This window comes from Peromyscus eremicus, chromosome 19, assembly GCF_949786415.1.
Source record: "Peromyscus eremicus chromosome 19, PerEre_H2_v1, whole genome shotgun sequence".
NCBI lineage: Eukaryota > Metazoa > Chordata > Mammalia > Rodentia > Cricetidae > Peromyscus > Peromyscus eremicus.
Window position 1 is genome coordinate 52,914,338 of NC_081435.1, and position 14,081 is coordinate 52,928,418.

General features: G+C 45.4%; 1 protein-coding gene across 5 annotated transcripts in view; it reads left to right on the forward strand.

Moving 5' to 3' along the window:
* Positions 1-14,081, forward strand: part of Nedd4l (NEDD4 like E3 ubiquitin protein ligase) — a 338,079-nt gene that overhangs the window by 305,795 nt on the left and 18,203 nt on the right. For all 5 annotated transcript variants that reach the window (XM_059246793.1, XM_059246794.1, XM_059246796.1 and 2 more), the window contains 5 exons: positions 950-1,008; positions 6,312-6,377; positions 8,050-8,279; positions 10,225-10,346; positions 13,478-13,548. In XM_059246793.1, the coding sequence (XP_059102776.1) occupies positions 950-1,008; positions 6,312-6,377; positions 8,050-8,279; positions 10,225-10,346; positions 13,478-13,548 (548 nt within the window). The remainder of the gene's footprint in view (positions 1-949; positions 1,009-6,311; positions 6,378-8,049; positions 8,280-10,224; positions 10,347-13,477; positions 13,549-14,081) is intronic.

Consider the following 14,081-nt stretch of genomic DNA (forward strand, 5'->3'; position numbering starts at 1 on the left):
ATGAACAGGGTGAGTTTTCAGAGAAGTAATCCCCCTTTTTCTCTTTTTAACTTAGAAGTACTTGTTGTACCCCAGCCTGCCCTTGCCATATTTTTTTTCATCTGAGAACCGCAGAGCTTCACCTGGTGCCCCCCCCCCCCCCCACACACACACACACAGGCCTCTCTGCAGCCTTTTAATCATGCGCTGGTGAAACCTCACAGAACCCAGGCAGCTGGTCTACGCCATCACCTGGGCAAGTGATGGTGTGGCTGGTGAATAGCAGTTTTGGTCACACCCACTCTCTTGGAAGAAAGGAAACAGCCTCTTGCCCAGCCAGGTTGCAAGGGAACCCTTTCTCTGGGGTCTTGCTCAGCTGTGTCTAATTCTTCTTCTTTTTTTTTTTTTTTTTTTTTTTTTTTGGTGGGGGTGTGTGTGTGTGTGAGTGTGACCACCTCCACTGCTTCAGTTATACATGCGTGTGAGAGGTGCATGAGGTGGATTATTCATTTGTTCAATGTAGAGTCCCTGCTTGAAAGCCGTTTTTCAACATCATAAGCAGATTTTAAGAAGTATTTGAAATGAGAAAAAAAAAATTTGTATGGGTGTTAACTTCCTAGAGAACTAAAGCTTCTTGTGCGTTTTGGAAATCAAGATCAAGTTATAAATCCTTGCGAGTAAAGGGGTTTATAATTGCAGATTTATCAAACTGCTCTTTGCCAAAAAAAAAAAAAAAAATGCAAAGAAATGGTTTTACTTTTGTTGTGCATTTTTTTTTATTATTTTTGACTAATCATACATATGTTTGCCATGTACAGCAGTGTTACCTTCTAACCCCCAAATACTAAATCCTCCTCCCTGGGGTCAAGGCAAAGGGGCTGGATGGACTTTGGAGAAGGAAATTCTTTCTTAAACATCCTGTAGGCAAAAGGAATTAGAATTAATGCCCTGATGTTTTTAATGTTTTCAGATAGCAAAATTACTCAGTGGGAAGATCCAAGACTACAGAACCCAGCCATCACTGGTCCGGTCAGTATTTTCTCATGTCCTTCCGCTTCATACGAGCTTGTGGCTGTATATAACACACCCTTCATGTATTACTCATTACTGTGATGTCAAGAGACTGCTGACGTTGAGTGGTTTAAGATTCATCCTGTCTCTTCAGTGAGTTTTCCAGATGGGGTACAGTTGCATGGGCTTGAAACATTTTCTTCCCGGTCCTTTGTAAAGGGATGGTCTAAATGTATAATTGGGGTTTTTCTCCTGTTTTTTAACTGTAAAGCAGAATTCAGTTGAGAGTATTTTGATATAGGCTTAAGCATGAGAGTTAGGAGAAGGAGAGGCACTCAGAAGAAAGGAAACAGACACCTTGTACCCAAATGTGGGTATGAGCTCCTTAAGAGGCCCTCAGCCAGGCGGTGGTGGTGCACGCCTTAAATCACAGCACTTGGGAGGCAAAGTCAGCCTGGCCTACAGAGCGAGTTCCAGGACAGCCAGGGCTATACAGAGAAATCCTGTCTCGGAAAAAAAGAGAGAGGGAGGAGAGGCACTCCTTTTTATAGGCTGCAGAACAAGTCCTGTATTTATTTATAGGATGTTGTCATAATAAATGCATGCTAACCAACTTGAGTCTATTCCGCCTTTAAAAACCTGTCGAGAAGAGTTGCGAAGCTGTGGATCATGCTTCCTCAGCTCCGCGGACTCATTGACTTTGTCCTAGTACTGCTCATACGTGCTGGCTAGAAAATGTCATACTTAGGGGTATGATCCCCTGAAATTTCGCAGCATGCTGTATTCATAGGCAGAGGGAAAACCCTAAGCCCTGCTTGCAGGGACACACTCATCAGCAGGGAGTACATGGTGGGGTTTGCCAGTGAGCTACAAGTACTGGGAGATAAGTTGGGGAGACAGATACAGGATATTCACTGGGACCAACAGGAGATTGCCAATTTGGGGTTCTTATTAAAATAATTCAAGAGCACTCCTGTACAAGTTTTGGCCCATCAGTATTTTTTCATTAACAGGGGAGGTGCTCATGAAGCCTCTCCTTTCCCCGAGGAATTATTGGCAGTTAATGGTTGCTGGGGGTTGGAGGTGGATAATACATTATCCTCGTTCTAGGAAATAGCTTTCTCCCATGCACATGTAAAAAGTCCCAATAGTCTATGATGTTTTGTTGTTGTTGTTGTTGTTGTTGTTGTTGTTGGCTGTTGGGGGGTGGGGCAGGGGTTGCTGTCCATGAGACCCCTTTGGACAATGTCTCAACAAGATACAACCTATTCCTAGCACTAGGAATACTAGGTTTTACTTGGTCTGAAAACAAATAACTCAGTTAAAAATTAGAGTACAGAACTAAACAGAGAGTGCTCAGCGGATGAAACACAAATGGCTGAGAAACACTTAAAGAAGTGTTTGGCGTCCTTAGCTATCAGGGAAATTAAAACTACTTTGAGATTCCATCTAACCCTAGTAAGGACGGCCAAGATGAGTTAAGCAAATGACAGCTCACGCTGGTGAGAAAAGGGGGACATTCATTCATTGCTGTTAGGACTGCCAACTTGTACAGTTGCTGTGAAATCAGTGTGGGTGTCCCTGAGGAAGCTGAGAATCAATCCACCTCAAGATCCACCTGTACCTACTCTTCAGCATATACCCAAAGGGCTCTACATCTTATTACAGAGGCATTTGCTCGCCCATGTTCATTACTGCTCTATCCCTAATAGCCAGAAATTGGGAAAGGCCTACCTGTCCATCAACTGATAAATGGATAATGAAAAATGTGGTACATTTACACAATGGAGTATTGCCTAGCTGTTAAGAAAAGTAAAATTTGTAAGTGAATGAATGAAGCTAGAAATATACACCCCAAGTGAGGAAACACAGACCCCCGAAGACAAAGACTGCATGGAGTCAGTCCTATGTATGGGTGTTAGCTTTTAAGCTTTCGGTGTGTGTGTGTGTTCAATCTAAATCATCATAGAGGTTAGATGCCTAGTAAGGGAATGGGGAAGAAGAGCAGATCTCACCAGGAAAGGGGGGTAGAATTTATTGTTATGAAGAGATAAAGGGAAAATAAAATGGGATTAAATTGAATAGGGAGGGGGATGGAATAGTGGGGTAAAGGGGGGAATATGGGGAGGGACCACTAACACTAACGAGTCTTTGAAAAACCATATGGAAACCTACTACTGTGGAAGCTTCCTAAAGCATACACATATGAAAAGAATTTAAATGGGGTCCCCATATGGTAGGGAAGGCCATGCTCCAAGTCAGATTGTTTTACAGAGCTGAGGGAAGTTACTTAGAGGCAAGGGAATGAGTCTGTCTAAGTTGGCATGAGAAAATTGGGTTAGGGTCCCCCTGATTTCAGTCACAGTTAATCTTGACTGACAGTACAGCTAAATGCTTTTCCTCCTCGGGCCTTGATGCTCTCTGTTCCACATCTGTTTCCTCCATCCTTCTGCTGAGAGGTTCCTTGAAGTAGCCTCCCCTAGGCTCTCACAAAATAACCCCTGAAACTCTGTCAGTTTTCCTCTTCTTAACACCCACCTCATCCGTTCACTTCCTGTTTTGCCCCTCTTTATTAGCATGTATTCAGAGTACAGAGTAGTTAGTAGTCCTCATAGTGACATTTTCATACATACATAGATTTCATACATTATATATATATATATATGAATATATATGATGCGCTTCAATCGCACCCACCCCCAACCCCTTACTGCCGATCTTTTCCCAATTACCAGATAATCCCCCTTCTATTTTCATGGATTTTTTTTAAATCTAGATTCTGATAGTAAGGGAAAATGTGATATCTGTCCTTCTGAGTCTGACTTACGTCATTTTCCATGACTTCTGACTCCATCTACATGACATAATCTCATCCTTCTTTATGGCTGGATACAACTGAATTGTGTGTGTAGCCCATGCTTTCTTTATCCTTCGCCTGTTGATGGATATCTAGGCTAATTCCCTGCCTTGGCTTTCTAATGAACTAATTCCTTACTATTGTGGCCCTCCACCAGCATTTCCAGGAAGGAACTAGGAAAGGACTTTGTTTTCTGTTCAGTCATTCTTTTTTTTTTTTTTTTTAATTAAGTACTTAAAGGGCTAGGCAGAGAGAACCTCAAGAATATTCACTGATGGGTGAACAAGCAAGCCACCAGAGAGGTCAGCACGTAAGGGATGTGAAGAAAATGACGTTTCTGATGGAACATAACACTAATGAAATGAAGGCCATGATGTCATCTTAGTTTATATCAGAACCCTATATCTTTATTCTGTGCTGGTGGCCGTCTAGATACTAGCAAGGGTCAGAACTCATACATGATTTCATTAGATTCTGCCTGAAATGCACGGGGAAATGTGGTCAAGCTCTCAGGCTCAGTGGAAACCCACAGGAAGACAGGCCTGCAGACAGGCAGACCATAGGCTGTGTGAATTACCTATAGAACGTTCTTGAGCATACACAGTATAAGAATAGATGTCTTCATTGCTCTTGTATTCAAAATGAATAACATGAAATTTTCTATAAAGAATAGGGGTCTTTTTTTGGCGGGGGGGGGGGGGGGGGGCAGGGGTATCCATGCCTTAAAACAGAAGGCAAAGGACAAAGGTTTTATTCTTCATTCTGTCTCCTCATGGTCAAGACCAAGAATAATAAAAGGTGCTTGAGTCCAGGGATTCTTTGCTGAGGGTTGGTATATGTTATCAGCCCCCAACGATACCAGCATAGATCTTACCGCCCCAGTTAATAAGTTTGCTGGAACGCAGTGAGTGGCTCTGACTGACACAGTTGCTGATACGTCATTGTTCATAAAGTTAGTCCACTTTGCTTCATAAAAATAAACACAGACCTTTGCAGTCACCCTTCAGGCAGTGGTCTGACTGAAATACTTCATAATGTAGCATATAAACATGATTAGAATAGCCACATTCAAATACTACTTTGCCACAAGGCATCCTAGATCTTTCGATGTGTTGTTTGCTTTTGAAACAGGATCTTGCTGTGGCCCAGGCTGGTCTCAAATTCATGGTCATTGCCTCAGCCTCTCAGGTGCCCTCTAGCTAGGCTATCAAAGCTTTGGATAGTTGTATCTGACTGAGACCTTGAGCCCCCCCCACCCCACTCCACGCCCATGGAGTCCTCTTTGCTTCACAGAGAAGACGGCCAAGTTAAGGGAATTCTTGCCCCAGGCCTTACTTTCATTTCAGTTACTGTGATAAATGACCCAAAGCCCGATGGGGAAGCTTATAGTTCAGGTCACAGTCTGTCAAACGAGAACTTGGAGGTGGGCCTGCTTGATGCTCCAGGCGGAGCACTTGGAGGCGGGCCTGCTTGCTGCTCCATACAGCATTACTTCCAACAGTGAGGGATGCTGTTTGCCGGCTCACACGGGCTGCTCGTGCTTAGCTGGTTTTCCTATACATCCCAGAATCACCTTTCCTGTGATTGGTGTTGCCTACAGTGGGCTAGAGCCTCTTACAAAAACTGACCATCAAGACAATCCCTAGGCTGACCTAGACCCATCTGATTTAGGCAGTTACTCAAGTGGACAGTCAAAACCAACCAGAACACCAAGGAAAAGACAAACCTTGTGACTCTTCAATTTAAATCCTTTCCAAAATGATATTTACTCCAAATTCCCACCCCTTGACCCAGGTATCACTCGGCTGTCCTTTCCGTTTGTGGTATTTCTCTGTAAGTTTTTTCGGTTGGTTTTGTAGTACTAGGGATGGAGCCCAGGGCCTGGCACTTCTTAAGCACACTCTTTGCCACTGAGTTTATGCCCCCATCGCTTGATGTTTTGAGACAGCATCTTGATATATAGTCCAGGATGGTCTTGAACTCACCATCATCCTGCCTCTGCCCCATGAGTAATAATTACTAATAATGAGTACCATGCATGGCCTCCCACAAAGACTTTTTAAATGACCACTGTGTGTATCATTTGGGGTTGGTTGTATGTTCAAGTGTCATAGCCAGTGATGCTTAACTCCAGGAGAGACAAATGATATGATTATAAAAGATGCTCCGTATCTGTGTATCTCTGTGTGTTACCCTGACTCTTACTCTGGCAAAATTCATAGAGAACATATACTGGTCTGTGCAGTGTGGTCCTGAGATTTCTTGGCCATCAGTCTGGTTGTGCTGATTAGCTCTCATCATTTCTAGGACTCTCCCCCTTCGTTGTGTAGACATTATGCAGATTTTCTGTAGAAAATGAGTATTTAAGGTTTGCAATTTATGAAACTCTGCCAGCATTGGCTCGCTGTACATAGAATTTCAGGCATATGTTTACATTATCTGTGTGTGTGAATCTCTCTTGCAGGCTGTTCCTTACTCCAGGGAATTTAAGCAGAAATATGACTACTTTAGGAAGAAATTAAAGAAACCTGTGAGTAATCAACTCTCCGAAAAGCTCTGCGTCTTACTGTGTTCCTGTCACCAAAGTTACCTCATTGAAATTAGCCTGTTTGTGACTTGTCTGTGTACACTTATCTTTTTCACTGCCCTTTGGTCCACCCAGATCTTCCATCTGAATTTTCTTTTTAACAAAAATGGTAAGGGAAGATGAATTCAGTATCACATATCACATCACCTGAAGGGCAGTTGTGTATGTGAGACATTAAAAAGACATATGGTTCTTATGGAAGAGAAAATAAGTTGAGACCAAAGTCAAATCTGGGAAAACCAGAGTTACATCTCTTTTTTTTTTTTTTGGAGGCTGTCCTGGAACTTACTCTAGCCCAGGCTGGCCTTGAACTCACAGAGATCTGCCTGCCTCTGCCGCCCTAGTGCTGGGATTAAAGGCGTGCGCCTCCACCGCCAGCTCCAGAGTTATAGCTCTGACATGGGTATTTTAACATGAAGTTTACAACATATAATAATACTCGGTAGTGATGAGTCCAAGTGTGTTTATTTTTTTCCTTTTCTTTCTTTACAATTCTCCCAAACAGTTTTACAAGAGACCCTGTGGATTTTTACACTTAGCCCTAAGTTGGTACTGTGTTTTCTATTGGCATGTCTTCTTGCTGCCAACTTCCTGTCTTCTGTGCCCCTTACCTCTCTGGTATGGACCTTAGTTTTGCCCTCCGTTTGCTCAGAAACTTGATGCCTCTGGATGCAAACCCCAGCATAACTCCTCCTTTACCTGAGGCTGCCTCCCCGTCTCTGCTCCCTCTAGTTGATGTCTCGTTCTGAGCTTTGTCCTGTGGTAACGAGGTGTACTGACAGCTTCTGCTCTCAGTCAGAGAATTTATCCTCTGTCCCATGGTTGTGACTCAGGCTCTTCATTCATAACTGGAGATTCTTTGCCCTTGACGCTCACATTGGGGCGTACAGTAGTGTTTCTTTGTGAGTCGTCCATGTGTCCTCCTCTGGTGACAAAGGGCTCCATGCTGTTGCTCATCTAGGACGAGGCTAGCCTGGACTTCATCCTTCCAGAAGGCTGTTGGCACACCTCACTTAAGGGCTGGGTATCATTCAGTCAACTTTGGGTTTTGGGATGCCTCTCCCAAACTTAGTAGGTTGAGGGTCCTACTTCCTAATGTCAGCACAGTGAACTTGAGGCATCATGGCTTGCATTTCTCAGCCGCAATCCCTACTACAGATTAGTTCCAGCTTGCCTGGAGGTTATTACTTAATGGTTTAATTACCTGGGATTAAGTCTTTCTTTTGACGGCAATGCCTGTGGGTGAAGTGCCCATGTCCACATAGTGGTAAAGATGAGTTTCTGGGCTCAGCAGATGTTCTCCTGAAGATATGTGGCTGGCTCGGCCTGAGCAGCTGTGAACGGGTGCTTCTGTGTGTCCCATCTTGACACAGTGAGGTTCTCCATCTGTGTGAGGACAAACCCATAAAGGAGAGACTCTCAGTGGAGCCAGTGATCACTGCACATTTATCTGAAACTGTCATCATTTCTGCCTTTTTGTTATTTTCCCAGGGAGGGAGGAAGGGTGAGTGAGTGAGAGTGTGTGTGTGTGTGTGTGTGTGTGTGTGTGTGTGTGTGTGTGTGTGTGTGTTCATACTGTATGATCATGAGCTTCTCTTTTCATCTTTTCATCTAGGCTGATATTCCAAACAGGTTTGAAATGAAACTTCACAGAAACAACATATTTGAAGAGTCCTATCGGAGGATCATGTCTGTGAAAAGACCCGATGTCCTAAAGGCTAGACTGTGGATTGAGTTTGAATCAGAGAAAGGCCTGGACTATGGGGGCGTGGCCAGGGAGTGGTTCTTCTTACTGTCCAAAGAAATGTTCAACCCCTACTATGGCCTCTTTGAGTACTCTGCCACGTAAGTACATGGATGACGTTTACCGTGTATGCCCCTCCCCTGCCGCTGTTACAGCCTTCTTCTTAATGAGTGTAAACCACAGTTAAAAGACAAGTAACTCCCCTATTTGAGATTCCAGCCCCTCCCAACCCCACCACCCTTACAAGTGTAAAAACAAGTTCGGATCCAACACGGTGAGGTGCCAACACCATGAACAACCAGAGTGGTTCTTGTCCTGTCCCTTGGGCTCACAGAATTGAATCTGAAAATGTGTTAGGTAATTACGGAGGGAGCGGGCCATCTCTTGTTTGTAATGCTATTCTAATTGAAGGGAGGGCTTCTCAGTGTGAGACGACGTCAGAGAGCTGCATGAACAAGGATTGTTTCCGAAATCTCACTACTTAAAAGGCAAGTTATGAGGACGTTTGAAGACCCATGCTTGGGATACAGAGGACATTACCCTGGTCCCGTAATAGAAGAACCAGGCTGTGCCTTACGTTAGGATTTCATCATTGCCTGGCAAGGGAACTGAGGCAGATTGAGTTGTTTTCTCAGCAAACATTTGGCTCCTATTTTCTCCAGGCTGAGAACGCTCAATAGCTCGAGGCTGATCCTGAACTCCCCATACAACGGTTGATCTTGGCAAAAGAGATGTTTATTTAGCATTGTTCCAATACGGGCTGCAGTGGGTGTGGCTTCCTTCTCCTGCATCTTCCTTCTGGTACCTATATCACGTTTGAAAGGCTGTCTCAGGACAATCTTCAGTTGATCTAGCCCGAAATGGCCTTGGTTGGTAGTGGTTGGTAGTGAGACTTGTGAGAGAATCCACTGCAGAAAACTGGTAACACCATTGAGGTAGAAAGCAGGGTAGGAGTCGAGGTCCTTCCCTCTCCCTACGTCTCCGAGGTCATGCCTGGAAAAATCGGTCTGCACGGCCCAGTTGGAAACTCCTTGTCCTCATGATTGAGAGTCCAAAGGGAGCTGTGGGGTGTGTCCTGGGGTTTGCATTGTTGAGACAGCCGTGTTCTTCTCCCAGTGCTCTTGAGAGTTGGACCTGTAGGGAGTACCCCCAAATCAAAAGCCTCTCAGAGGAATCCACCTTTTTTGATCACAGAAACCATCTACAGAGCTTGTGTCCTTGAGGATCTCTGCACACCCTCTTACACTGTGAGCGTTCTTACCTTCTCAGGATGTCTGCTTGACTTGTTTGAATTTGACGTGTGTGTGTGTGTGTGTGTGTGTGTGTGTGTGTGTGTGTGTGTGTGTGTCTGTATTAGTGCACATGTATACATGTGTTTATGAGGGCCAAAGGACAACCTCAGGTATCCTTGCTTTGCTTTTTAAAACCGTCTCTCACTGGCCTAGAACTTGCCAAGTAGCTAGGCAGCCAGAGAGCCCCCAGGGATCCGTCTGTTTCAGCCTCCTAAACCCTGGGGTTACAAGCATGAGTCGGCACTCACCTTTTATAAATGTGTATTCTGGGGATCAAACTGAAGCCTGCATGTCTGCAAGGCAAGTACTCCATGACTGAGCTATCACCCTGGGCTCCTAAAATTGGCATTTCTATAGATAAGAAGTAGGCAGCTATCAGCGGTTTCCATATGTTACCTGCTCCAGGAACCCGTAACTGTCCGTTACAGAAAGGGGTCTGTGACTGGTGGGTTACATCCCCCAGCTCATCGGTTGCCACAAAGTCCCAAAGGTTTGCAAGTGCACTATAAAATGGAGTGGTGGATGTTGCAGTGCACTGTAAAATGGGGTGACGGTGTTGCGGCGCACTGTAAGATGGGGTGACGGTGTTGCGGTGCACTGTAAAATGGGGTGACAGTGTTGCAGTGCACTGTAAAATGGGGTGGTGGATGTGCAGTGCACTGTAAAATGGGGTGACGGGTGGCAAAGGAAAATTCAGCCTCTTGGATTTCTTTCTTTTAAGTGTGATTGGACTTTTCTCTTTTCCTCCCCAAAGGGACAACTACACGCTTCAGATCAATCCCAACTCAGGCCTCTGTAATGAAGACCATTTGTCCTATTTCACTTTCATTGGAAGAGTGGCTGGCTTGGCAGTGTTTCATGGGAAACTCTTAGATGGTGAGTTCCTCCAGAGTCTTGTAGTAGTAGAAGTAAGGCAGACCTGTTTGCCGTCTTGCAGTCCGGCGTCTTAGCCTTCCTGTGGATGATGAGTAAGAGTGCTGTCCTGCAGTCCAGAGTCTTAGCATTCCTGTAGATGATGAGTAGGAGCTTCACTGGTTCTCGGTAGCTGTTTGTTTTTGTTTTTTTTTTCTCACTAAAGATTGGACCCAGGACCTTGCACACTCACTCAGAGCCCCAGCCGACAGTGTGTGGCTTCCCAGCTTTTCTCAACAGTACTCCTCTGGTGCCGTCTCGTGCACTGAAGACAGAGCATCTGTGTATACTTACTCTCTGTAACTGTTAAGTCTGAAGCCCAAGCCATTCCATGCGTTTTTCAGGACACCTTTCCTCTAGTGAGAGCTAGAGTCGGTGACAGATGGAAAATTTAATTGAAAAGTTAAAGAAATGATCTAATCCATCAGCAGCCTGCCATTGCTCCATTTGTCCCCAAATCAGTTTTTAATGATTTCAAAGTGATGTTATCACTCAGCTAAAGCCTTAACCCTAGAGTGTCTTCTGCGGTAAGTGGAACAAATTAGCTGTGTCCTTCTTGAGAGAAAATCTACAGGAACTCCAGGACATGAGAAGTTAGGACTGAAAGCCCTGCCTGAATATACTGAAGCCTGTCATGCAGATCTCTTGTGGACTTGGTGGTCTCAAAAGTAGTCCCCTTACATAGAGAGCACTACAAAAATCATTAGTGAGCAAAAAAACCATGAGAAACTTCAGACTTGGATGTGGAATGGCTGAGGACATTTCCGTGACAGTGGAGAGGGCTGTTGGCCAGGGCATTTGGCTAGTTGCCCTTATGGAGCTTGAGCTGCTCCAGTAAATAATTGATGGATCCACCAAACTTTTCTTTTAATGTATTTGTACTACTAATGGCTAGCCAACTGTGATTCTTGGGTATCAATATTTTGTTTTGTGGACACTGTTTCTGATTTTATCTGTCCCCTGTATGCATAAGGTGCGTGCTCCTGTGTGATGCACTGTTCAAGTGTGTGTACAGCTGATACTTGTTTCTGATTTTCTGTTCATGTGTGTATACAGTAAGCGCTCCTTTCTGACTGTCCATTTGTGTATGTATACAGTAAGTGCTCCTTTCTGACTCTGTCCGTGTGTGTATGTATGCAGTAAGCGCTTCTTTCTGACTCTGTCCATGTATGTATGTATACAGTAAGCACTCCTTTCTGACTTTGTCCTTCCTTTCTGACTCTGTCCATGTGTGTATGTATACAGTAAGTGCTCCTTTCAGACTCTGTCCATGTGTATATGTATGCAGTAAGGGCTTCTTCCTAACTCTGTTCACATGTATATGTATACAGTAAGTGCTTCTTTCTAACTCTCTGTCCATGTGTGTATGTATGCAGTAAGCGCTCCTTTCTGACTCTGTCCATGTGTGTATGTATACAGTAAGTGCTTCTTCCTGACCCTGTTCACACGTATATGTATACAGTAAGTGCTTCTTTCTCTCTGTCCATGTGTATGTATACAGTAAGCACTTTTATGACTCTGCCCATGTGTGCATACAGCTTGCCTTTTTACCTCAGGCCCCTCCTTTGTTTATGTCAACCTGTTTACTCCTCTACCTTCTGAGAAAGTCAGCTTATTCATCTTCCACCAAGCAAGAAGACACTGAATTACTGTGGGGGGAATATAGATAAGTGTAAAACATGCTTCTGACCCCAGTGACCTCATACTTAAGGGAGAAAAAGAAAGACAAACAGCAGTGATGGCCGCCCTGCTGCACATTGGCAGGAGGAGGCACAGAACCACTCTTAACTTGGGGCTGAGTGTCCTGGAAGATCAGAAGCCAGGTGCATTTCGTCAGAATCTAGGCTGACCAGCGCTCAGCCCTGCAGAGGGAAAAATGGCGAGAGCCAAGGGTGGATGGGGACCTAAGGTGGCTGGGCTGGTTCCCTCAAAGGGGGTCATGCATATGTCAGGGATCCACAGGTCTTCAGTTTCTCAGCACATGAGTGCCCTGTTGGCAGAGCACACTCAGCCCAGTTGCCCCTGTGGTCAGTGTTATGTTTTTATTTCACTAGACACTAAAGTGTGTCGTCTATGGCCCTGGGGGACTCCACTAAGCCAAAATGAAGTGCTTGCGCAGGGCCCTGGGGCCCCACACCTAGAGGCAAAGATGCAGCCTTCCTGTGGATGGGCTCCCAGGAAGACAGCTACCTGGTCAGGGAGTCTTCTCTGCTGTGGCTTCCTATGCCCTCGGCAGCCCTCGTGGACCGTTGCACGGCCTGCACAGGGGACCTCTGTCGACAGCAGTGTCCAGGAACTGGCACTGATGTGCAGGCGGAGCTTCCCTGGTCTCGTTGACTCAGCCCTGCCCCGGGAGAAGTCTCCTTTCTGGCCCAGCCTCCCTGAAACACTGTACTCACATCTCAGCCCTCTGCCGACACCCGTTCTTCTTCCAAGCCCTGGTGGCATCGCACGCTTCTGCTCAGCCCGGGGCTTGCTTGTTTGTTGCCTCCTGGAAGCCATTTCATCAGCTGCTTTAACTATCTCCAAGTACAGCCATCCCCCACGCCACTCCACTGCTTCCTAGGCCCCCTGTCCCAGTTCATTTCTGTTGCCGTGATAGAGTATCCCTACAGAAATCAGTGTGGGAGACGAGAGGTTGATTTGGCTTATACTTCCAAGTAATAGTCCCATCATTTTGGGGAAGTCAAGGCAGGAACTCAAGCAGCCGGTCACATCGCATCCACAGTGAAGAGCAAAGAGAGAATAAGCGCATCTTTCTCTCTCAGAGTGATCAGGACCCCTTCCTAGGGAATAATGCCCAATCAAAAGTTGAGACAGTCACTGACAGATGTGCCCACAGACTAAACTGATCTAGGTAATTCTTCACAGAGCATGCCTTCCTGGGTGATTCTGGATTATCTCAGGTTAACAGTTAAAATGAAACAGTGAGTGTCCCCACCTCACGTGCTCATGGATTACTCTAGAAGGTCCTTGATCATTCAGTCATGACGTCCCGTTTATATGGAAAGCAGTTTATATTCTTTGATTTCCTTCGCAGACCGCGTAGCAGTGTCCAGGGCTTCAAACTTAACCAAGCTTTTGCCGTATTTCAGGGTTCTTCATCCGACCGTTCTACAAGATGATGTTGGGGAAGCAGATAACTCTGAACGACATGGAGTCTGTGGTGAGTAAAAGCAGTGCATCAGGTAGCCATCACAGGCCATTCGCACCTTACGGACGGGTGTCAGAAACCGTGTTTGCAGTCCCAGCAGTTGTTATAGGTACAATCACTCCACGTGAAGTACAGGGAGGAATTGCTTGCCTGCAAGCTAATTGATCTTCCTGATTTCTATAATAAGCAAATTATGGTTGATTTCCAAAAGCCGGGGCACTGAGGTGGGAAAGCCCCAGTTCCCACTGCTTAACCAGCTGAGACTGGATGAGCAAATTAAACCCAAGGGACGTCGGAAACCGTGTTATAGCCTTGTTTTCCACCTGAAATGCTAGACGATCCCACCTTCTCTTTTCTGCCTTCATGGAACTAAGTGGTGGAGGTGAGGCCAAAACAAGAGTCACCTAGATGTGATCATCTTGACACAGAGGAGTAAGTTACAGCTACAGAATGGGAGAGTGGGACTTGAGTAGTTACGACGGACCCTCCAGAAAGTGGTGTCCACGTGGCATGGTGCTGATTGCTTACCTGGGCTGACCATGCTC